Source organism: Euleptes europaea, chromosome 18 (genome assembly GCF_029931775.1).
Source record: "Euleptes europaea isolate rEulEur1 chromosome 18, rEulEur1.hap1, whole genome shotgun sequence".
NCBI lineage: Eukaryota > Metazoa > Chordata > Lepidosauria > Squamata > Sphaerodactylidae > Euleptes > Euleptes europaea.
This window is the reverse complement of record NC_079329.1, coordinates 9796939-9822513: the sequence shown is the minus strand read 5'-3', so window position 1 is coordinate 9822513 and position 25575 is coordinate 9796939. Positions and strand designations below refer to the sequence as shown.

Genomic DNA, 25575 nt, shown 5'->3' with positions numbered 1-25575 from the left:
TTCCCCAAAACAACATTCCTAATACTGAAAGGGAAAAAAGCAAGTGGAATGTTCTCTTCCGCAAGAATCTACGAATTGCCAGCAAGAGATTCAAGCAATTGTAAGCGGAGTTACACCCTTCTGAGCCCATTGACTTCAGAGTTTTGGGCAGCATTAGTGTAAGTTTCTGTATTTAAAAAAATTAACAAACCCACATTTGCTAGTGAGCCTAGAGATGCTCAAGCAGCCACTTCAGCTCTCACCTCACTTATCCATCATGAACAGGGAGGTGATAATTGGGTTAGCACTTTGGGTTACGCGTGAGCTTCCGCACATTCTGACAGCCATATGCAGTACACGGTGAAACCCTCTTCCCCGGTTGCTATTGCTGCCTGCACTTAAATGAAGGAAAGCAGTCAATCCTATATAAACACGGCCAGTTTTTCATTTAGTGTTCATAATTTAGTTGATCGTTTAGTGTTCATCGCAGTCTGTCTGACATACCCCAACATTAATGGCTGCCGATGTGTCTTGGAACAGCAGCGCTGTCACTCAGCACCATGGGTGTTGTAGTTTTCACCACCACCTGGCATCATGTAATTACCTAACCACGGGGGGGGGATTTCACTTACCATGTTAGGTGCAAAGGTGTTAAGAAGATACCCAGGGAGGAGAGATTCTGCACAGGGCCCACGAAACTGTTGAGCACCCCCCCCTGAACTGCAATTTTTACGCATTACCCCGTTCTAAGTTTATTGAGCCCCTCTTATTGAGAATGGGGCCTGACAGGGCAGGAGAAAACATTGAGTTGCCCCTACAAGGGGATAATCCTTCAATCACTTTACAAGTTGCGAAATTTTGCTCGGCAGCAGTGAAAATTCGACGCCATAGAACAGTCTCTTAGCCCAATTGGCAGAAGTGTCTCGGTTGTTATTTCTTTTTTTTAAAGTGTTATAAGACTCGGACTGTAGTTCTTTGTTTGTAAGAATATTTTAGTCCATGTTTCTGGTTTTATCTGGCTAAGGGCCGTAAATAAACAATCTAGGTGCAAAGGTGGCCTCAAGGCAGAAAGAAATGCCGCTGTGCCACCACAGCTCCTGTGCAGCTGCAAATTTGCCCGGCACAGTGCTAGAGCTGGCAGTGATGCGGCAGCGAGAAGAGCTGATCTGAGGTTTGCTTCACAAGTGATCACAGCCATTGAAAGTGGTATGCTTACCTACCAAACATATTTGCCACAAAGTTCTCAACACAACTGTGCTTCCCAGAGCCTCCTCTATCCCTTGACAGCCAGCATGGTGTAGTGGTTAGGAGCGGAAGACTCTAATGTGGAGAACCGGGTTCGATTCCCCACTCCTCCACACGAGCGGCGGACTCTCATCTGGTGAACCGGGTTGGTTTCCCCACTCCTACACGTGAAGCCAGTTGGGGGACTTTGGGCGAGTCACAGTTCTCTCCAAACTCTGTCAGCCCATCCTACCTCACAAGGTGCCTGTTGTGGGGAGAGGAAGGGCAGGAGGTTGTAAGCCGGTTTGAGACTCCTTAAAAGGTAGAGAAGATTGGCATATAAAAACCAACTCTTCCTCTTCTTCCTGGCTTCATGGCCCACCTTTTCCATAGGGTTGTCAGGCCCCTCTTAGCCACCAGCAGGAGGTTTTTGGGGCAGAGCCTGAGGAGGGCAGGATTTGGGGAGGGGAGGGGCCTAACCCTAACCCCAACTGGAGATGGCAGGGATTGAACCGGGGACCTTCCGCCTGAAAGGCACAGGCTCTGCCACTAAGCCATAGCCCCTAGCTGCTGGGCCCTTGCTTGTGGGACTCCTCGGCCAGATCTGTTTGCCAGGCATCTACTTTGTTATTTCTTTGTGCCGAGTAAAATCTTTCTCTCCAGAGCTGGAAACCCTAGCATCTACATAGAACGGGGATACTAATGAGTTGCTGTTGTATGTACATGTGTTGGCACACACAGGTTTTCCGCTACCCAATGTGTGAACCAGCCAGGGCCGGATTTAGGTTTGATGAGGCCCTAAGCTATTGAAGGTAATGGGGCCCTTTATATGTCCAGCTGTCCTTTGTCAACAACAAGTTGTCGCTGGGTTTTTTTTTTTTTTTTTAATTTATGCTATATGGTAATTTATGGACCTAATAGGTATCTAATAGGTGTTCCGTGGTGCAGAGAAGCTACAGTACTGCACTCAAAAGCTCAGCTCACAACCTGAGTTCGATCCCAACGAAAGCCGGTTTCAGGTAGCCGGCTCAAGGCTGACTCAGCCTTCTATCCTTCCGAGGTCGGCGAAATGAGTACCCAGCTTGCTGGGGGTAAAGGGAAGATGACTGGGGAAGGCCCTGGCAAACCACCCCGCAAACAAAGTCTGCCTTGGAAACATCGGGATGTGACATCACCCCATGGGTCAGGAATGACCCAATGCTTGCACAGGGGACCTTTACCTTTACCTTTAATAGGTATCTAAAGCCATTTTCACATAGCAGGCGGGGCCCATTACTTACATCATAGGAGCCTGCACAACACAAAACACTGTTGCTGTATGTAGGTTTTATTTTATTTGTTTTTTATCTTATATTTTGGAAATGTGCATCCAGATTTTTTTTCCTTTAAATTTTTTTTTGGGGGGGCCAAGAGAGTGGGGCCCTAAACTATAGTTTGTTTAGCTTATACGTAAATCTGGCACTGGAACCAGCTCAGCTGGAGGGAGAGCGGGTTGGAGCCCGAGGCCCAGAAGAGAGGTGTCTGAAGGGCATTTTTGTTTTAATTTGCAAGGGGAATGGTGTCAGAGTGAGAAATCTCCCCCAGGAACCACACCCGTGATAGCTGCTCTCCTCTCGAAAGAGCGTGAAGTGGTTTCTATAATTAACCATGAGAAAGATGAAGAGCCTGTTGTAACGTAGGTAGTTAGCAAGTGGTTTCTATAATCATAAGAAAGATGAAGAGATAGGAACAGAGTGTTTTCCTCTGTACAAGAACACCCCTAACTACAGGTGGGCCCTGCTTAAGATCCCATCATCCAGGGAGAGTCAGCAAAGAAAAGCCCCCTTCCCCACTTCTCTCATTTTGCAAAAAAAAAAAAAAACAAAGTGCAAAATAAAATTGGTTAGGGGCGCATTCTTGTCGAGGGGGCAAATCTGCGGTGTAATGGATCTGCTCAGGAGATGACTTTCATTAGGGATAAAGATTTTCCTACCCTTATGGTTTTGCTGCCTTACACGGTTATGTTTGCTTGTGTTGTTCTTTATCTACTCCTTCTCCCTTCTATAATCCCATCCCCAATGGTATTGTTTCGTTTAATTTAGGAATCTTTGCTGCTAGATTCATGTTGCTGTGATCTAGTGACTGACGGAAACGTTTTTGTCATACTTGAAATCTCCCTTGAGTCCCAGCGAGAAAGGCACGTTGTACACGAAAATAATAATAATAATAGTTCTGAGAGTTTAGCAAGGGCTTCCAACAGTGTCATAGCTAGGGTTGCCAACCTCCAGGTACTGATCAACACTAAGTTAGCCTGTTGTAACGTAGGTAGTTAGCAAAAAAACGACAGAAAGGCAGTAGCACATGTATATGCAAAGAGTGAACGTTGTTGACAAAATCCAAAGTCAGAAATATGCTGACTGTAAAGTACAAAGTGCAAAGTGCAATAATACACAGAAATATATATAATACAAGTAGTTCAAGTCAAGTAGTCATATTGTAGACCAAAGCCAGTGTGAAGCTGGTCTTATGAACAAACCTCCAAGGCAATCAAACGACGTGCTGTGTAGCATGCGTTCTTGGACATAAAGTTCTGCATATAGGTTCCCTTGACCTGTATCAAGAGTGCAAGCAATACAGGGATCCGGTAATCTTCCTGTTTCGATTATGAAGCTTTCTCAGAATTCGACATGGTCTGCTCAGTGGCTAGTTCACATGTCAATGTGAGAGAATTTCACATTGATCTCTGTCTGCTGGAGATCAGTTGTAACAGCTGGAGATCTCCAGCTACTACCTTGAGGTTGGCAACCCTAACACACACACACACACTCACACACACTTTTGATCTTGAACCCCAGGTTTTCTAGGACCTTCAATAACTATTTCCATTTGCAATGTGTATCCTAACATTAAAAAAAGAGATAAACTTGGTGTTTTTTGAACAGTTGTTATATGAGAACTTTTCTAACTTTGGTTAGTGGTCTCTTTTTTGATTTGATGATGCACGAAGTTGGCAAGCAAATCTTGTGGGTGAGATTTTTTGCTTCGACAGTGGAATTGCTCTTGTCGGGACAGTCCCCTCCTCCTGATTCACAGGCATGCTTAGCCATTGTGTAGGGAGATTTGTAAGGTCAGAGGCGAGCCCTTCCCTGGCTTTGGGGGAACCCCTAAAATGTAAATGGCTTCTGTTGCCTCGTTGCTCAGGGCCCTCCACTTTTGAGCCTGAGCTGTCCTTCAGACTTTTGAGATGTACATACCTGCTTATAGGGTTGCCAGGTCCCTCTTCACCACCGGTGGGAGATTTTGGGGGCAAAGCCTGAGGAGGGCAGGGTTTGGGGAAATGAGGGATTTCAATGCCGTAGAGTCTAATTGCCAAAGCAGCCATTTTCTCCAGGTGAACTGATCTCTATCAGCTGGAGATCAGTTGTAATAATAGGAGATCTCCAGCTAGTACCTGGAGGCTGGCAACCCTAACCTGCTACCAAGTAAAACACAGCCCTATTACAGCATCTTCAAGACTCGCACGGCTTCTTTAAATGTTGCATGTAGACCTCAGTTACTGCTGGATAAGCTCAGTCAGCGCTTTACTCTTACAAGTGATAATGATCTTGTTGGTTCTTAATTTCCTCCACGAGAAGATGCAAGTCTGTTTCAGACAGCGACCCTAAGCAGGTCTACTCAGAATCCTCTTCAGGTCTGTTCAAAGGTGCATACTCCCAAGAAAGTGTCTTTAGGATCGCACTGATAGTCACCATTTTTTCTCAATCTCTGACACTATTTTGTCCTCGGTCAGTACCATTCTTCCTCTCACCCTGCCAACTGGATTTTTGAAATCATCAGGCTGGCTCCATTTTTTTTAAGGGTGCTTTCACGCATCCTGAATAATGCACTTTCAATGCACTTTGATGGTCGTTTGCAGGTAGATTTTGCCGTTTCACACAGTAAAACCAAGCTGCAGAGTGCATTGAAAGTGCATTATTCAGCATGTGTGAAAGCTCCCCAAATCTTCTGCTTTGTTTGGAGAGGCTTTAGATTGCCCCATGTCAGCCTTACCCATTTAATGCCCTTGGGTGGTTTACATTATCTAAAACAGCATCCAAGGAAACGAACTTGGCTATTAGACATCTACTCTCATTGGCTGACGAGACTTTCTACCAATTTTTGTTGCTTATACTGGTATGGCCCTTAGTGAATTTGTTAGCCATCTCAAATGGCTGCAGAGCAGGGGAACAAAGATAGTAAAAAAATGCTGTAAAGGATGTTCTTCATTTTGTTCTAGAACATGGAGCCAGCATGGCATAGTGACTAGAGCATCAGACTAGGATCCCGGAGACCCAGGATCAGATTGGTCCTGTGTCTTTGACAAATTGCTTGATCCGGAACGAAGAGCAGTGGAGTATTCTGATCTCCATGTCATAATAGGCTTCCCTTTCGAACATTTGTGGATCAAACTGTGATTCAAGGCAATAGAAGTAGGCCACACTGATTAGCTGGGGCGGAAGAAAGACATGAAAATTAACTCCGATGTATGCTGGATTAACATTGCTCCTTCTCTCTTGGCAGGCCCTTTCCCTGTGCGGGGGTACAATATCGATACCTCTCCTGCGACCATATTCTCCTCCAACACCAGTGTGCAATTTGGATATGAGGTTCTGCAGATCGGGGAAGGCCCCGAAGCCAGGTAATTCCCCAAACACAGTAGAATTCAGGGTTGGGGTATGTGTCTCTGTGTGCACAGCATGCCAGTAGGATGATCAGCTTGTTCTACTGGATCTCAAACACATAGGCCTATCACCATTGTTAGGTTTGCCAACCTCCAGTTACTAGCTGGAGATCTCCTGCTATTACAACTGATCTCCAGCTGATAGAGATCAGTTCACCTGGAGAACATGGCTGCTTTGGTAATCGGACTCTGTGACATCGAAGTCCCTCCCCTCCCCAAACCCCATCCTCCTCAGGCTCTGACCCAAAAACCTCCCGCCGGTTGTGAAGAGGGACCTGGCAACCCTAACCATTGTATATGTGTAGAGGTTAGGGTTTCCAACACTCTAGGCCAGTGATGGCGAACCTTTTAGAGACCGAGTGCCCAAACTGCAACCAAAAACCCACTTATTTATTGCCGAGTGCCAATGCGGCAATTTAACCTGAATACCACCCCCAGAGGGGGCCCAGAGGGAGAGGCTAGGGTTGCCAAGTTCCTCTTCACCATGAGTGGGAGGTTTTTGGGGTGGCGCATGAGGAGGGCAGGGTTTGGGGAAGGACTTCAGTGCCATAGAGTCCAATTGCCAAAGTGGCAATTTTTTCCAGGGGAACTGATCTCTATTGGTTGGAGATCACCTGTAATAGCAGATCTCCAGCTAATACCTGGAGATTGGCAACTAGTTCCTTAGTGTTTTCTCTCTACATATCAAGACAAATGGAAAGGTGTTTGGAGGATAGCTTGTGGGCACTTCAAAGGTGGAATAGGACTGCACGCCCCTCCGCCCGCACAGACCCAGAGGGTGCTGGAGAAGCCGCTGGAGGGAAAGAAGGAAGGAAGGAAAGAAGGGAAGGGAGGGGGAAAGGGAAGGAAGGGAGGGAGAGAAAGAAAGAAAAAGAGAGAGAAAGGGAGAAAGAAATGGAGCAAGGGAGAGAAAGAAAAGGACAGAGGGAGACAGAAAAAGAAAGAGGCCATTTATGCATGGGAGGTTTTGCCTTGGATTTGCCACTCGGTGGGGCGCGGCAGCAGGCTTGTGAGAGGCGAGCAGGGTGGGGCAGAGGGCGCCTCCTTCGCACCCACCGACCAGCCATGCCCCTCCGCCCGCACAGGCCCAGAGGGCGCCGGAGAAGCCGCCAGCCATGCCGAGTGTGGGAGCTCGGCTTCTGTTCCCCGCTCTCCCACCCGCCTGGCTGGCCGCGCACGCTCCAGCGGCAGCAATGGCGGCAGCTTCTGTGGGAGAGTCCGGGGGCCACCGCCAATGATGTCGGAGGTTCCCCACCCCTGGGCTACAGCCTCCCCCATCCGGGGTGGGGCAGAGCCGGAAAGGCCAGCGGATTGGAGGAACCGTGAGTGCCGGCAGAAAGGGCTACGCGTGCCGGAAGTGGCACCCGTGCCATAGGTTCGCCAACACGGCTCTAGGCAAATGCCAGGAGATTTGGGGACAGTGCCTGGGGAGTTTGGGGTGGGGGGATGTGTGAAGTCATGTCCGGGTGATGGTCTAAGACGCCCCCCAGGGTTGCCAGATCTCCTGGTGAGAGTGGTGAGAGAGAGACCTCCTGCTGGCCACCTGCTCTTCACTTCACCATTCCTTTGGGTGGTGGGAGAAAAAAAAATCCCCGGCATTGTGTGCTGCATGGCATCACCTCCAGGGAAAGCTTGGAAGTGATGTTATGTTGCTCTAGGAATCACTGGAAACTCTATGGTTTTAAAGGTAAAGGTAGTCCCCTCTGCGAAGCACCGAGTCATTCCTGACCCATGGGGTGACGTCACATCCCGACGTTTACTAGGCAGACTTTTTTTACGGGGTGGTTTTGCCAGTGCCTTCCCCAGTCATTTTCCCTTTACCCCCAGCAAGCTGGGTCCTCATTTGACCGACCTCAGAAGGATGGAAGGATGAGTTGACCTTGAGCCAGCTACCTGAAACCGACTTCCGTTGGGATCGAACTCAGGTTGTGAGCAGAGCTTTTGACTGCAGTACTGCAGCTTACCACTCTGCGCCACGGAGTAAAAGCAATTGTGTGTGCATGACTCCGTAGAGTTGCCAACTGCTTAGAGGAAAAAAATGCCTTGTCGCTTGAATAGAGGCTGAATGCAGCGTAATTTACCTTCATGCCATGAAAATCTTAAATAACCCACTTTCATAGATGAAGGCTGTCTTCAAGAGACAGGCTGTCCTTCTCCAGGCCTGCCGGCAATGGCAAAGTTAAGTCTAGCTGAGGAGAAAGCAATAAAGAAACTGGCAGCCAGCTTCACGGCCATAAAATCTAGGAGCCCTGTGTGCTCAGGGAGAAGACTGGGGTAAAAGAAGAGAATGAACAGGGATTTGGGGGGGTTCACAGTAGACGTGATTGTCTGGGGTAGAGGAATCCCAGACCACTTGACTTCTGCTTTCAATTTGGACTCTCTGTCCGGCTGCACTTGATCTGCAGAGTCACTCATCCCACACAGTTTCATTCTGGTAAGGGCAGAGGGGGCATGTCCATCTCTTCTTCGGCTGTTTCCCTAGCCTGAATCTCACCTCTGGTTCCCTTTCTGGTGAGTCACCCTGCGTGTTTTCACATAAGTGGTTGTAGGAAGTGAGAGTAAAGGATTGGGGGGGGGGAGAGATAGGAATAGTGTTTATTTATTTTGAATGTTTAAATCTGTCAACTGAGATACTCAAAGTGGTTTAAGTGATCAAATCAATAAAATTATAGTACAAGTAATATAAGAAATTGAAACTCTTTGCTAAAACAACGAAGTTGGCACAGGGGTTCTGTGGATGGGGTTCTTTAACAGCTGGATGATAGGCTGAAATACAGATGCTGCAGCTTTCCTCACTTTCTCTGTTGAGACCTTCCTGCAAGTTGGGAAATTCCTGGAGATTTGGGGGCGAAGCCTGGGGAGGGTAGAGTTTGTGAAGGGGAGGGGTATCTCCAGGGCATAATGCCATAGCGCCCACCCTCCAAAGCAGCCATTTTCTCCAGGGGATCTGATCTCTGTCATCTAGAGATCAGTTGTAATTCTGGGAAATCTCCAGCCCCCACCCCTGGAGGTTGGCAACTCTAGTCCTTCCTGACATCCACCAGCCAGTGCGGTATAGTGGTTAAGAGCAGTGGTTTGGAGCGGTGGACTCTAATCTGGAGAACCGGGTTTGATTCCCCACTCCTCCCCATGAGCGGCGTTCTCTAATCTGGTGAACCGGGTTTGCTTCCCCACTCCTCCACATGAACCCAGGTGGTTGACCTTGGGCTAGTCACAGCTCTCTGAGAGCTCTCTCAGCCCCACCTACCTAACAGGGTGTCTGTTGTGCGGAGGGGAAGGGAAGGTGATTGTCAGCCGCTTTGAGTCTCCCTTAAGTGGTAGAGAAAGTCGGCATGTAAAAACCAACTTCTTCTTCTTTAAGGCACAAGGTATTTTTTTCGTCATGAAAAGGGGTCAACCCTGACCCCGGGGCTTCAAAACAAAACTTGGGGTGCTTTGGAAAGAGGTCAAGTTATTTACTGATGATAGCACTACCTCATATATTTGTTCTGTTATTTCTTTTCAGGGTCATAATAGGAGCCCCCGGTGAGCAGAACACCACAGGCCATGTGTACCAGTGTAAAATGCAAAGTGGAGACTGCCAGGATATTCCGCTTGCGGGTGAGCAGGCAGGCCTCGAACAAAAGGGAACAAGTGATCTTTCGTAATTGGAAAGAACTCTGGCACTCTAATGGAGAGGGCGCCCCAGGCTATTCACTCTGTTAAAGAATCATAGAATCATAGAGCTGGAAGGGACCACCAGGGTCATCTAGTCCAACCCCCTGCACAATGCAGGAAAATCACCACTACCTCCACCCCCCCACACCTTCAGTGAAGAAGAAGAGTTGGTTTTTATATGCCGACTTTCTCTACCATTTAAGGGAGACTCAAACCAGCTGACAATCCCTTCCCCTCCCCACAACAGACACCCTGTGAGGTAGGTGGGGCTGAGAGAACTGTGACTAGGCCAAGGTCACCCAGCTGGCTTCGTGTGGAGGGGCGGGGAAACAGATCCAGTTCACCAGATTAGCCTCTGCCACTCATGTGGCAGTGAGGGGAATCAAACCCGGTTCTCCAGATCAGAGTCCACCGCTCCAACCCACCGCTCTTAACCACTACACCACGCTGGCTCCCACATAGAACATATAGATGCTCACATGACAAAGCTGAAACTATCGAACGTATGATCATAGAGTGCCCTATATTTAACGGGCTGAGGGCCAGTTTAATTACTCCTTTATTTAAAAATATGGACATTTCCAACGAGGCATCTGGCAGTACGAGGGTGCAGGTGACGTAGCTACAATCAGATTCTGTTCCTCTGTCTGTGGCAAAATTTTTAGGGGCAATAATTAAATACCAAAAGAATCACACTAAGTAAGGCATTTTTTATTCCTTTATTTTCTGCTCAAGGCTACAGCTGCATGAACAGTACTAGTAGATAGACAGAGTTGCCAACAGGCCTGGGGAAGAACGCCCTGCCCTTTTAACAGAGGCTTCATGTGTGGGAATGGGATGCTGAAGCTTTTCATGGCACAGAGGTAAACAACTACCTGATAAAAAAATATCCCATTATGCATAAAAAAATCCTATTAAGCATAAAAGGACAAGCCTTTTTTTTTTCCTCCAGGCAGTAGGCAACCCTACATATTACATTGCAACTGGAGGAGTTTGAAGTAGCATCTTTAAAGGATGGTGTAGACGCCCCCCTCCCGCCCCAGACTAGATGAAAAGATGTTGGGGGGCAGGGGGGAAGCTTAGGTACATATCTACTTCAACGTTAATCCATCTGGCCTCATGTTTCTTCCCAGGAGGCTCTGGAATATCCCACCTTGGCATGACGCTGGCAAGCAACTCTGAGAGAACTAAGATGATTGTAAGTACCACCGTGGCCATTTTTGCATGGTAATTAGCAGTGCGTTCCAGGCTGAATTGCCCCGCATATTTTTTTTAAATTTTGCACGCTGAACCACCATTCCGGAAGTGACTGCGAAGCCGGCGCGTACCTGCTTCGCATTACCAAAGAGCCCATTTAACACGACCTTTGGTGTTTGCCTCTGAAGAATCTCCCTCAAGGAACCATGCAAAACAACAAAGGTGCGTTAGCGATGCACATGCTAATGGCTATGCAAACAGGAACAAAGGCGCAGGCTAGTGGGGTGGTGGTGGAATTTCTCCTTTTGCCGTGAATAGGCATTTTTAAAGTCACATTTTTAAAAAGAGCTTTGAGTGAGCGTCAAAATTGACCATGCAAAAATGGCCAGTGTGTAGCATACATTCAACTGCCACTATGTTCCTTTTAACATACATATGGTAAGAAGAAAACAATAGATAAAGCTTTTCTTCTCATCACCGCATTTCCATACTTGAGAATATGCTTCCCCTGTTGATTTCAGTGAAGCTGTTAAAAGGCTTGAGATGTGCACAGGGGTTTTATGCTGGCCACATTTTCCCTATGAGCCCCATGGTGTAGAGTGGTAAGCTCCAGTACTGTTAACTTGTTACCTCCTCTCTTTTAGGCATGTGGGCCAGGAGTGGCGCAGCACTGTGACAAAAATATCTTCGTGAGCGGGGTCTGCTATCTGTTTGATGCCCAACTCCACAAACCCAAGAACATAACGACAGGATACCAAAGTGAGAAGATGTTCCATGACATTCAGGCAAAATGTATTCTAATCTCTTGGCACTAAACGTTTAACTATCTAGAGCCCCAATCCTTGCCAGACCTGAGGATAAAACTTTGGGGAGGGGCTGCAGCTCAGTGGAAGAGCCTCTGCTTGGCATGCAGAAGGTCTCAGGTTCAATCCCTGGCATCTCCAGTGAAAGGGACTGGGCAAGCGGGTGATGTGAAAGACCCTGGAGAGCCATGAAGAGGGGCCGTTGCTCAGTGGTAGAGCCTCTGTTTGGCATGCAGAAGGTCCCAGGTTCAATCCCCGGCATCTCCAGTTAAAAAGACTGGGTAAGCAGGTGATGTGAAAGACCTCTGCCTGAGACCCTGGAGAGCTGCTGCCAGTCTGAGTAGACAATACTGACTTTGATGGACCAAAGGTCTGATTCAGTATAAGGCAGCTTCATGTGAACCACCATTTATTTTTTTGAGGGGCCATGGCTCAGTGGTAGAGCATCTGCTTGGCATGCAGAAGGTCCCAGGTTCAATCCCCGGCATCGCCAGTTAAAGGCACTAGGCATGTAGGTGATGTGAAAGACCCCTGCCCTGAGACCCTGCCAGTCTGAGTATACAGTACTGACTTTGATGGACTGAGGGTCTGATTCAGTATAAGGCAGCTTCATGAGTTCACTAAAAGTTTAACTCTCTAGAGCCCCAATCCTTGCCAGACTTAAGGATAAAACTTGGCTGGTGTCGTTATTTATCTGTATCCCAATTTTCAGACAGACAGTTGTCTTCCAAACCAACAGGTTTCAATGACGAGTGATACTTCGTAAGTCAGGATTCATAACTACGATAACATTTTATGCCAGCGCTAATGCTATCCTCCCTTTCTCTGTGTCCCACAGAGTGCCTGAAAGGGGATGTAGACCTGGTGTTTCTCTTCGATGGATCAGAAAGCTTGAAAAGCGAGGAGTTCAACAAAATAAAGGAGTTCATGATTGACGTGATGGAGAAACTAAGCAACAGCACCATCAAGGTACAACGTGCTCGTCATGTGCTGGGGGGGGCGTCATTGCCCAAGGCCTTGCGAGACCAAATAAAGTGGGCCCACGCCCACTCGTCTCATGCTGCTAGATAGCCCAGGTTAGATCGCTAACAGCCATCCTATGATCTGTAAGCTACATGGTTTTCAGTGTCTGAGATAGTCATCTCTCGATGGGTTTTACCGGTCTCCCATCTCGGGATGAAGTAAATACATCATACTATGGCTCTTTCACATGAATTATACATTGTTGAAAGCCCCTATACACGTCTCCAGTGCCACGGGACTCTTGTCCGGGTTTTCTAATTATCTTCTCGCAGCGCTGCCCCACCTCCATCTCAACTGGAGCTGCCTCGCCATTTAACGTAACACCACGCTTTTTGTATACTTTACAGTATCTCGGGCATTACAGAATATTTTGCAAACTGTAATTTATTGTATGGGATTTTACCTAATTCATTATATAAGTTGTGTGCCATCAGTGCTTGTTGTTATTTATTTGACTGCCAGGTAGTAGCAGGAGATCTCCTGCTAAGGCAACTGATCTCCAGCTGATAGAGATCAGATCACCTGGAGAAAAATGGCCACTTTGGCAATTGGACTCTATGGCATTGAAGTCCCTCCCCTCCCCAAACCCCGCCCTCCTCAGGCTCCGCCCCAAAAATCTCCTGCCAGTGGTGACGAGGGACCTGGCAACCCTAGCCCAGGTACATAAATGCTGCTAGGTAGCCCAGGTACATAATTCTTTCCGGATAGGTGTGTATGCACTGCCCCTGCTGGTCTTAAAGGGACAGGTGAAAGAACTGCTGCAGCACAGAAAATGCTGGAATATGTCAGAATGACAAAGATTTTCTGTTAAAACTGAGCGAACAAATGACGGCCATTCCAGACTTGAACATCGAGGGTGAAAGCAACCATTCTGTTCTCGCCCTTTGTGGCCTTTCAGTGTTAGCCCTTTTATCCCTGAACCTGAGCAGTTAGTGGTATTGTATAATGTTGTCTAACACTGTTCCTGCTTTCCCTTCCAACCCGCCCCTCCCCAGTTTGCCGCTGTGCAGTTTTCATATGACATCAGTATCGAGTTTGATTTTAATAATTATACCAACGATCCCAATCCTCAAAATCTGTTGGCCAACGTGGCACACAAGAAAAGTACTACAAACACCTTCAAAGCCATCAAATTTGTAGCGTGAGTACTTTTGTCCTTAATGTGGGGAGACACTGACGAGGTCAGGAATGAGACCACTTGGAAAAGTGGAATGAGCCCAGATGCTTCAGGAGTGGGGAATGATGATCTTTTAACATTATCTACAAGGTAAGAATATGCCTTTGGATTGCCTCATCACAGGGTTTTCAAGGTAAGGGTTGGTCAGAAGTGGTTTACCATTGCCTTCTGCGCAGTACTAACCAGGGTTAGCTGTAGTGGCCCTGCCGTTGTCTACAAAAGATCCTCCGCCAGTGTCACCTTCCACTACTTCTGCTGCCCAGCAGCTAACCTTCAAGGATTCCTCTGCCCCCATCCCCATTGGAGCTGCCTGTTCTCTTCTGCGGATGTGGCCGTTGATCCCTCTGTAGAGGAAGCCACGGCCCTCAGTCTGCAAGACCTGAGCAAGGCTGTTAAAGATAGGACGTCTTGGAGGACACTGATTCATAGGGTCGCCATGAGTCGGAAGCAACTTAACGGCACTTAACACACACACAAGAATATGCCTTACACTAAGCCAGACTCTGGGTGTCAGTGAGCAATAATTGATACATATGGAGCAGTGTGGTAGATGCTTTGGAAGTTGAGTTAAGACTGGGGGTTTGGAGTTCAGATCCCCACTTGGCTCTGATAACCATCTTCAAGTCCTTGAAGGGCTGTCATATAGAGAACATAAGAAAGGCCCTGCTGGATCAGACCAAGGCCCATCAAATCCAGCAGTCTGTTCACACAGTGGCCAGTTGTTTTCTGGTTGTTTTCCAGTTGTTTTCTGGTGCCGAGTTGTTTTCTGTTGCCTCAGAAGATCGGACCAGAACCAACTGGTTAAAATTAAATCAGAAGAGTTTCCATCTAGACATTAGGAATAATTTTCTAACAGAGCGGTTCCTCAGTGGAACAGGCTTCCTTGGGAGGTGGTGAGCTCTCCTTCCCTGGAGGCTTTTAAGCAGAGGCTAGATGGCCATCGTTCAGCAATGCTGATTCTATGAACTTGGGAAGTCCATGGGAGGGGGGCATCTTGGCCATCTTCTGGGCAGTGGGTGTCTGGGATAGTTGTGAGTTTCCTGCATTGTGCAGGGGGTTGGACTAGATGACCCTGGTGATCCCTTCCAACTCTGATTCTATGATGTTCAGGGCTGCTTTCATGCGGGGATTTCCCCCTGCATTGAGAGCAGCATGCCCCAGCATTTTTGGGAGCTTCCACACGTCCTCCTCTTTGACTGTGTTGGATAATCAGGTGTTCCTACATGTGTGAACTAGCCAGTGAGCAGACGCTAAATAGCAGTAAGCATTTATTAATCTAAACTGATTGTTCTTACGAATGTGGTCACAGTCCGGATAACTGGCATTCTGTTGATGACAGGGAAAAGGTTTTTGTTCCTGAACGCGGCACCCGGGAAGGCGCAAACCGAGTAATGGTCATCATCACCGATGGAGATGCCACCGACTCTGACAATGGAAGTATAAAAGCTGCCAAGGACAAGAAAATCTCGCGCTTTATAATTGGGGTAAACATTCTAAGAGTCCTGTGTACTTTAGTACAAAGCTTCTTAAACTGTGGGTCATGACTAGGGTTGCCAACTGCCAGGTAGTAGCAGGAGATCTCCTGCTAATCCAACTAATCTCCAGCCGATAAGAGATCAGATCACCTGGAGAAAAATGGCCGCTTTGCCCATTGGACTTTATGGCATTGAAGTCCCTCCCCTCCCCAAACCCCACCCTCTTCAGGCTCTGCCCCCAAAATCTCCCGCCGGTTGCGAAGAGAGACCTGGCAACCCTAGTCATGACCCCATAAGGGGTCGCGTAACTGAATGTGGGGGGTCGCGAAAAATTGGGCAACTTGGCGCTTTCCGCCACCACCACCATGAGGACCTCTCTGTGCAATGAATGTGCGGAGGTTGGAATGTGGATGGCAAATACAATTCCGACTCCCCACCATGCATTCAAAGTAATGTCTGTCCAGTGCTTAAAACCAGTAGTACAGCCTCTAGTTTTCTCACAGTTCATAGACTTGGGGAGCAAATCACAGGCTCATTCTCTTTCCCTCCTAAACCCTTACAGAATCCTTGTTCTCTTCCCATGCTCAAAAGCTTCCTCCGCCTCACTTGGTCCTTCGTTGCCTCCCCAGATTGGAAGTTACTTTCCCAAGGATGTGAGCCAAGCCAAGGTCACAAGCATTGCCTCGGAGCCCAAAGATGCCTTTGTGAAGGTCCTCAAGAGGTTTGAGGATCTCAAGGACAGCTTCAACGAACTCCAGGCAAAGATCTACGATATTGAAGGTGTAATGTTGGGCTGATATATTGCTTGGTGGATTATGATTGGGGAGGAGACATTAAAGGTGTCCTGTTGAAAGCCATGCCCTGACCTGGATGGCTCAGGCTAGCCTGACCTTGTCAGATCTCAGAAGTCAGTGTGATGAAGTGGTTAAGAGCGGTGGTTTAGAGCGGTGGACCCTGATCTGGAGAACCGGGTATGATTCCCCGCTCCCCCGCATGAGCGGCGGAGGCTAATCTGGTGAACTGGATTTGTTTCCCCACTCTTACACATGAGGCCAGCCCCACCTACCTCACAGGGTGTCTGTTGTGGGGAGGGGAAGGGAAAGTGATTGTAAGCCAGTTTGAGTCTCCCTTAAGTGGTAGAGAAAGTCGGTATATAGAAACCAACTCTCCTCCTCCTCCTCCTTCTCCTCCTTCTTCGCAGGGTCAGGGACACCACCAAGGAATACCAGGGTTGCTACGCAGAGAAAAGCAATGGCGAAACACCTCTGTTAGTCCCTTGCCTTGACAACCCTGCTGGGTTGCCATAAGTCGGCTGCGACTTAACAGCTCTTTACCCAGAAAGTCATGCCTCCTAAATAGGGTTGCCAGTTCCCTCTTTGCCACCGCGGGAGGTTTTTGGGGTGGAGTCTGAGGAGGGCGGGGTTTGGGAGGTGGGAGGGACTTCAAGGCCATAGAGTCCAATGGCCAAAGCGGCCATTTTCTCCAGGGGAACAGATCTCTGTCGGCTGGAAATCAATTGTAATAGCGGGAGATCTCCAGCTAGTACCTGGAGGTGGGCAACCCTACTCCTAAATCTGCTTAGTTCTTTGCAAACCCCACTCATGTTTCCACCCCTCCCACGGTTGTGTCTGGGCTTCTGGGAGGGGAAGAGCATCGGTTCATTACAAAGGCAACCTTTTCCCTCCTGTGCTTGTTGCAGGTACCAGCAACAGTGACAATCGCTCCTTCTACCTGGAGATGTCCTCCAGTGGATTCAGTGCCGATATATCCCAGGTGAGGGTGAACCAGGGGTATGGTGTGGAATGAGGAGGGGTCTCAGCCTCTCTTGATGTGGGTGGATCCATGAGTGCTAAACCTCCTCTTTCTCCCTCTTTTTTGAAAATATTTTTTATTTATTTTTGATATATAGGGATACAGAAAAAGAAAGTGGGAAGAAGGAATTTTTTTTTGGGGGGGGAGAAAGAAAAGAAAACATGTATAGCAACATGTCTGTGCCCAAACAAAGCAAACTTAAATTTCCGAATACCCTAGCGCCCCTTGGGTTCCGACACCTGCCCATTAATTTAATATACTCCTAACATGCCTTCCAAGTTTAAAAAGATACAATTAGCTAATATTAAAAACATTGAAAATCAAATATTAAGTGCTAAATGCTATGACTACAATATTGCTTTTTTCTACTAATGACTTATATTTAATACATAGGGTTGCTGACTTCCAGGTACTGAGAGAAAATATAGTAAGGGCTCTATAAATGACATACAAACTCTTATTCTATAAGCCAGTGAATTTAGTGACAAAAGTGAAAAAATTACATACAATCTAATAAAGGAAACTTATGAAAATAACTATGAGTACATGTGAGGCAATACAATACAATACAAAAATATATAACTTATTGAAGGAGCTTTGACTCCAATTGAAAGGAGAGCTGATGAAGCTGCCCACGGGGTAGTGAAAACGCAAAGCATCCGGACGGCGTTCCTCTCCACCTATCGTCCGTCATCTTTCTCCCGGTTCCTGAGGGAACAATAAGCATATGAACAGTACAAAATTCTAAGAGACTAATACGTCATTGAATGAGATAAGCCAAAAAAATAGATATATTTGTATTTTTGTATTGTATTGTATTGCCTCACATGTACTCATAGTTATTTTCATAAGTTTCCTTTATTAGATTGTATGTAATTTTTTCACTTTTGTCACTAAATTCACTGGCTTATAGAATAAGAGTTTGTATGTCATTTATAGAGCCCTTACTATATTTTCTCTCAGCTTGACTTTTATAGTAAACGTGCCTTTTTTGCTCCAGCCTAGCGACTTCCAGGTACTAGCTGGAGATCTCCTGCTATTACAACTGGTTTCCAGCTGATACAGATCCATTCACCTGGAGAAAATGGCTGCTTTGGCAATTGGACTCTATGGCATTGAAGTCCCTCCCCTCCCCAAACCCCGCCCTCCTCAGGCTCTGCCCCAAAAACCTCCCGCTGGTGGCGAAGAGGGACCTGGGACCCTTACTAATACATACTATTATATCTAATACATAATTAAATGATACTTAATTAAATTTTTATCATGCAGACAATTAATGTTTCTGGTTGTTACTCAGCTGCATTATGCTCAGAACATATATTTATCATAGAGAGGTTGTCATTTTTATTTAAATTCATCAATCGATTTTCTTTTAACCGAGTAAGTTAGTTTTTGCCATTGAGGCATAGTCAGATAATTTGCTGATCCATTCGTCTATCTCTACTTTCTCCCTCTCTTCGCTGTAGGGCCGGGTGGTCCTGGGGGCCGTGGGTGCTAACGATTGGGCTGGGGGCCTGCTAGAGCAGCAGGAGGGTTTGGCCAGCGAAAAGTTCATCACCGCCCCAGCAGCCAAGGAAGAAATGAAGGCTGCCTACTTGGGTATGTAGAAAAAGGTCCACACCTCCTCTTGCACCCCGAACTTTCTCCGTTCCTTGGGGCCTTCCTCTCAGGTCTGTGGAGTAATCCGGGGCAATCATAAGGTCAGTTGCTCCGTCTTTATTATGGCCCATGGACCATTCAGAAACAGAATAACGCTATTATAATATTAATAATCTATGTAAAAAGTAGTATCCTTCGAAATGTGGTGTTGGAGGAGTGTGTGACGGATATCGTGGACTGCCAAAAAAAAACACACACAAAAAAAACAGTGGGTTATCGATCAAATCAAGCCTGAACTAACCCTAGAAGCTAAAATGACTAAACTGAGGCTATCGTATTTTGGTCACATTATGAGAAGACAAGTGTCACTGGAAAAGACATTCATGCTAGGAAAGGTTGAGGGCAGCAGGAAAAGAGGAAGACCCAACAAGAGATGGATAGACTCAATAAAGGAAGCCGCAGCCCTCAGTTTGCAAGATCTGAGCAAGGCTGTCAAAGACGGGACATTTTGGAGGACTTTTAGGGTTGCCATGAGTTGGAAGCACACGTAAAATCTCAACATACATCACACATCCTAATATATCTAACATTAATGGTTAGAACCTGAGTAGATTATACGCAGGATGTTAACTGGGCACATATTTTAATTGCTGAGAACAGAAACTTGGCCTCAGATACAGGGGTTCTTTAGTCAGTCCCTGCCAGTAAGATTTTGAGAGTCTTCTGCTCAGAGGTCAGTTTTTGTCAACCAACACAGGTTCCAGTAAATCCAAGCATGCCTGGATATAAAATCTACAATGGAAAAAACATGTGAACCAATGTTTCAATCAGGTTAACAGAGCAAGGACAAAATCTACGATTAAACGGGATATTTTTGTATGTTAAGGACATAAGATGAGCCCCTCTGGATCGGCCCCCCAAAGCTAGAAAAAGATGATGAATTAACATTATTGTGTAGATGCTTCCTCGTCCCACCTGATCTTTTTTTCTTTTCTTTCTAGGGTATGCTTTGAAATTCTTACAGCATCAGAAGAGGGAGTTCTATGCTGTCGGTGCCCCTCGGTACCAACACGTGGGAAGGGTCCTGGTATTTGAGGTCTCCCCCAGCACTGCCAACTGGACCTTAAAGCAGCAGATTCCTGGGGAGCAGGTGAGGAGAATGGGGGGGGGGGGCTCTATTATAACATTTTTACTGAGGGGCAAGTCTGGTGCAAAGGGGTAAAGACAGTGGCCCAGCTCACCTGATCAAGACTCTCCGTGTACCTTGAGGGACTACTGTTGAAGTGCCCACAATAAAGGTATTTTACCTGTGGCACTATTAACTGCCCCTGTGTACATAAACAGGTGCAGGAATTCTCCTTTTTGACATGACACCCGTGTAGATAAATGCGTGTCAACCCCCCCTCCTTTTTCTATTGCAACCTGGCTGCTGCACTGGTCAGGGCAGGTGGCAACCAGAGTTCTGCACAAAAAGAGAATGTAACCAGAGGTCATCCATCAGGTCCCCAAGCAGAGGTTTCATCTCCCGAGGTCAGAGTCACGAAAGCCAGGACATTTCAACCTTTCTTTTGCAGATAGGGTCATATTTTGGGGCAGTCCTTTGCCCAGTGGATGTGGACAGCGATAGTGAAACAGACCTGCTTCTCATCGGGGCCCAGCAGTATTTCAAAGGAGGTCGTGTTTATGTCTACGGCTGGGCACAGGTGAGTAGACTGGGCAAAGAGAATGGGCAGTTCTGTTCCTGGCCCCGAGGCAGAGATTAGGAATCTACCCCGATCGCAGGACAGTTTCACAAAATGATAACTTTATTCAATGCCGACATACATCAAAGTAGACACTTATGACTCACTGCCCATCTAGAGACAACTGCAGGGTGCGAAGTCCTCAATAAGAGTCCATTATAAGAGCAGGTAAAAAGACTATGGTTTTCCCACATTCCATCAGCTGCTTACATCTTGTAACAAAGAAGAAGAATAAACTTTGGTGCCAAGAAGGAAGAGGGAAAAGAACCAGTAAAGAAGGAAAGATAACACTAACAAGATTTTAAAGGTTATTTTAATAGATTTGATAATCACATTTTTAACAATAGGTTCAGCTTTTTATAATGGAAATAGAGATAGTTATCAGTTGAGGTTTATGTCTATAATAGTTCCTCAGTAAAAATCAATGAAGTACAGAATAGAAATGAAGTACTAATGAGTTTTGAATTACTGGTTAAACTTTCTACCTCTATAAGAGATTTTATGGTGGGGTGAAAATGGGTTATTCTGGGCACAAACACAAAAATGAAATGTTAAACTTTCCCCATCTTTCCCCTTCTTTTTCTGTACCCCTTATTAAAAATGAATAAAATGAATAAAAAAGAAGGAAAGATAAGATTACATGATCTGCTGCTGGAATAGACTACATTTCCCTACATGCAATACCCTTAAAGAGAGACTAACTAATTTTATGTACACACTAGTTACAACTTACTGCTGGGGCAGCACAAGTAGACATATATTTTTTGTTCCCTGTTGCGACTACCAAATATCTAATCACAGAATTTATGAACAGGAGCACCCTTTCAAGGATACTTCTCCTTCCAGGACAATCTCGCCCTCCTGGGGGAGCTTCACGGGGACTCTGAAGACCCCTTGGGCAGGTTTGGAGCAGCCATTGCTGACCTGGCAGACATCAATGGGGATGGGCTGACGGACGTGGCTGTGGGGGGACCCTTAGAAGACGGGGAGAGTGGAGTTGTCTACATCTACAATGGCTATGAGAAGACGGTGCATACACGGTATAGCCAGGTAACGAACTACAACTCTAATTCCCATCCTGGATCATACTAGCATTCAGGGCAGCAACCTTCAAAGACCTGTTGATTGACAAAAAAAGTCACTGCCAATCAATTTTTTAAAAAAGGTAAAGGTCCCCTGTGCAAGCACCGGGTCATTCCTGACCCATGGGGTGATGTCACATCCCGACGTTTCCTAGGCAGACTTTGTTTACGGGGTGGTTTGCCAGTGCCTTCCCCAGTCGTCTTCCCTTTACCCCCAGCAAGCTGGGTCCTCATTTGACCGACCTTGGAAGGATGGAAGGCTGAATCAACCTTGAGCTGGCTACCTGAAACCTACTTCCATCGGGATTGAACTCAGGTTGTGAGCAGAGCTTGGACTGCAGTACTGCAGCTTACCACTCTGCGCCACGGGGCTCATAAATACAAAACATGGGGGGAAATTTGTTCGCTCCTAACTGATGGGAGTTTCCTGCATTTTTATGTGGGGAAGGGGGAAAGAAGCGAGTGTTACCATAGTTTTCAGGGGCCCGTGGGGCAAAGTAAGTGAGTCCTATGAAGTGTATGAAGACCCTTTTCGCATGGGGACACTTTGCTGTGGTTTCTCTATTGCCACCGCAGCGGCCAATGGCTACTTTCCCCACATTTTCCTGCTCCCAGTCCTTTTAGTGGCCAAAAGTGTTTTTTTTTTTAATTAGTATGTGACATATTAATATACTGTTACTGATATACAGTGTCTGGTCAAAACATTTTTCTCGCCCAGAAAATTAAAGGAGCAAACATTTCTCCTGGCTTGAAATTCTTTGGACGGTCCATCCATGGAAAGACGGACCTCAGTCAAGACGGACTCACTGACATTGCCGTGGGAGCTCTGGGAAAGGCTGTGGTACTCCGGTGAGTGACTGGGAGCCAGCATTCTTAAAATGGCAGCTGAGCTTATAGGAATAGGATGCATATGTGTGTTTAGCTGCTCCAGGGTTCTTGGATTCTCCCCCTAGTTTTGGCAACAGAATGGTGGACTGGGGAGTAAGAGGCGCTGGAGGATGGAGCAGGATGGTTGCCTCCAGTAAATTAAGAGAAGTGGGTTTTGTTTGGTTAGAAATGGTGCATGTGTGAGAGTGAAACAACTCCAGCAAATGGGGCCTTATGAAAAGAGAGCCTCTGGAGAGACCGGGACAACCCTTGGACTCGGCCTTTGGTTATGGATAGGGTTGCCAGGTCCCTCTTTGCCACTGGACAGGGGAGCTTTTGAGGGGGCAGCAGGTAACCACTATGTTCCATGTATCGGCAGCTCCAGACCCATTGTGATCGTGGCTGCGACCGTGCACTTTTGGCCACAGGAGATCCCAGTGAAAGAAGTGGAGTGTCTGGAGAATGCCAGCTCCTGGCAGGAGATCAACCTCAACATCTGTTTCAATGTCAGTTTAGCCACCAAGCACTACCAAGGTGAGGAATACCAGAGAGTGACGTTTAGCTGATCCTAATCCCTGCGACATTGGTCGTTTTTGCATGGGTACTTGGACTAACATTCAACCTTGGACTGACTCGGTTGTTCCTTGGAGTTATGCATGAATATTCCGTCCATTAGAGATGACCTCGGAGCCAGCCCTCGCAAATCCTGGGTCTTCCCGTGGCTGTGAAATCCCGATTCTTTGATCTCTTCTGAGAGCAGCCCGGGTCAAATCTCCATGCATAATCCAAAGCGCAGGAGAGTGGAGCTGGGTGCATGTGTGTGTGTGATTTATTTATTTATTTACAGTAAGCACTATAGCCAATTACAGAGCAGCTTTTCAGGGCGCAGGGAGTCAAATGTTTCCTGATTATACGTCTCCCAGCCAGAGTTGTTTGCCACATCAAAAGGGGTTTTAAAACGACGGTTGGGTTTCTCCCCCCACCCCCATCCCGTTCCTTTAAAAGAGCTCCTTTTTGTGAAATGCTTTTAAACATGGCACTTGGATTTCCGTGGGGTGGGGAAAGGGGGAACTGGATGTTTTTCTCACAGTAAGCACTACAGACAATTACTAAGCAGCATTTTCAAGGGTCGGGGACTTCCCAGGAGCTGGTGACTGTGCTGGGGCATAGCTTTCTTAGCACTCGCTACAGAAAAGTGTGGGACGGGCAACCTTCGAGCCCTGGGTAAAACTCCCATGCATAAACAACCATTCTGGATCCAAGGCTGTATCTACAGGGGGCATCCAGCGGCTTCAGAATGGGTGGGGCAAACACCAACGCGCTTTGTCCCCACACTGCTCATATCCTGTCCACAGGATAGGAAGCAGACTTTTTTTTCCCCCTTCCAGGGGATCTCTCTGCCAACCTTTCCTTCTACTTGGAGATTGACCGACACCGGATGAAGAACCGAGGAGCGTTCAAGAATGGCAAGAAGGTCATGGAGGGGACCCAGATCATATCTGTGGGATCGGTGTGCATTCAAGAGAAGATTCGCATCCCAGTAAGCGGAGGTTTCACTCCAGGATGGGATGTGGCAGCTTGTTATACATGCATCTCTTACACGAGTCTCACATGAGCCATTGTGTTTGCACAGATCCCTCTGTAGACAAGGAGGGGTTTATATCTCTAAGGGCTGAGTGGAGTTGTCTGGCAACCATCTCTATTGCCTTTCAGAACTGCATTGAGGATTACATCTCAAATATCCAGGTCTTTGTGAATTTCTCCCTCAACGATGACCCTAATAATGGGGGTGTCGGCCCTATTCTGAACCCACTAAACAGCACGACTACAGTGGAGGTAAGAAGCGGAAGCCTGGACCCCTGGGGTCCTGGTAAGCAAAGTGGATCTAGCGGAGCAGAATAGACTGGGGGTCCTGGAATTTGTACAAAGAGTTTAGTGGCTCTGGGCAGAGGAATATTAACGGATAGAGCACAGGCAGACATACGGAATGACAAAGTTGACTCCAAAGCTGTCTATGTTGGAAAATGCATGATAGTGGTATTTATCTTTCCAGTTAAAAAAAGAATATTGTTTTCATTGATATTGAACTGTAGGGAACAGGTTTTTCTGGAGGGGGATGGATGGTGTAGACTAGAGCGAAGGCCGCCCCCATCCTCACCCTTCAAGGAAGTGAGAGGAGGGGTGTGGTTTGGTTGCTGGTGGCGGGAATGGAGAGGCAGTCGTTTGTCACACCTGAGCCCTGACGCAGAAAGAGAGGTGGCTCAAGGAAGGGGCATATAGGAGCCTGTGTCAGGCTGACCCTCCCTCTTTGGGAAAGCAAACCTTAGAAGGCAACGAGGGAGATACGGCAGCAAGAAGGAGAAGACGAAGACCCACAATTTAAGAAGGATGTTGACAAGTGGGACCGTGTCCAGCGGAGGGCGACCAGAATGGTCAAAGGTCTGGAATCCATGCCCTATGAGGAGAGACTTAGGGAGTTGGGTTTGTTTAGTTTGGAGAAGAGAAGGTTGAGGGGAGACTTGATAGCCATGTTTAAATATTTGAAGGGATGTCATGTTGATGAGGGAACTAGCTTGTTCTCTGTTGCTCCAGAGACTAGGACACGGAGTAATGGATTTAAGCTAATAGAAAAGCGATTCCACCTAAACATTAGGAAGAACTTCCTGACGGTGAGGGCTGTTCGATGGTGGAATGCACTGCCTCGGGGGGTGGTGGAGTCCCCGTCTTTGGAGGTTCTTTAAGAAGAGGCTGGATGGCCATCTGTTGGGAGTGCTTTGATTGTGGGATCCTGCATGGCTGGGGGAGGGTTGGGGTCACTGGGGATGTGGGGGGAGGTAGTTGTTAATCTCCTGCATGTGCAGAGGGTTGGACTAGATGACCCTGGTGGTCCCTTCCAACTCTATGACTCTATGATTCTACCCCCGTAGATGTTCTAGACGAGAGCAAAAGACTTTTGCTGCATCTATGTGTCTAGCATGGAGAGGTAATATACAGGACAGATATCGTACCATAAATACTCTGCTTTTCTTGGTAAATGTCAGATTCCTTTCAAGAAGAACTGTGGGGAAGATGAGGTGTGTGATGCCAACCTGAGAGTCCTCTTCCATTCTCCAGGGTACGTAAAACCCCTCTGATTCCAGCAGATAAATTATTCTTTGATATAGTGTAGTTCAAAGGGCTTAACAGTTATGACGTCAGTAATCCTTACGACAAGATTGCAGCTGTGTATTGTATTGTTA

The 25575-nt window shown here is 47.0% G+C and overlaps 1 protein-coding gene across 1 annotated transcript in view; it reads left to right on the top strand.

The window, feature by feature from the left end:
* The window catches only part of ITGAL (integrin subunit alpha L), a 43248-nt gene that overhangs the window by 2431 nt on the left and 15242 nt on the right, over positions 1-25575 (top strand). Inside the window, exons 2-19 of the mRNA XM_056864224.1 lie at positions 5743-5860; positions 9408-9502; positions 10693-10757; positions 11401-11515; positions 12398-12528; positions 13578-13723; positions 15099-15243; positions 15864-16021; positions 16947-17007; positions 18513-18645; positions 19647-19795; positions 20220-20348; positions 21234-21437; positions 22188-22318; positions 22716-22870; positions 23725-23876; positions 24050-24172; positions 25378-25451. Coding sequence (XP_056720202.1) covers positions 5743-5860; positions 9408-9502; positions 10693-10757; positions 11401-11515; positions 12398-12528; positions 13578-13723; positions 15099-15243; positions 15864-16021; positions 16947-17007; positions 18513-18645; positions 19647-19795; positions 20220-20348; positions 21234-21437; positions 22188-22318; positions 22716-22870; positions 23725-23876; positions 24050-24172; positions 25378-25451 — 2284 coding nt within the window. The remainder of the gene's footprint in view (positions 1-5742; positions 5861-9407; positions 9503-10692; positions 10758-11400; positions 11516-12397; positions 12529-13577; positions 13724-15098; positions 15244-15863; positions 16022-16946; positions 17008-18512; positions 18646-19646; positions 19796-20219; positions 20349-21233; positions 21438-22187; positions 22319-22715; positions 22871-23724; positions 23877-24049; positions 24173-25377; positions 25452-25575) is intronic.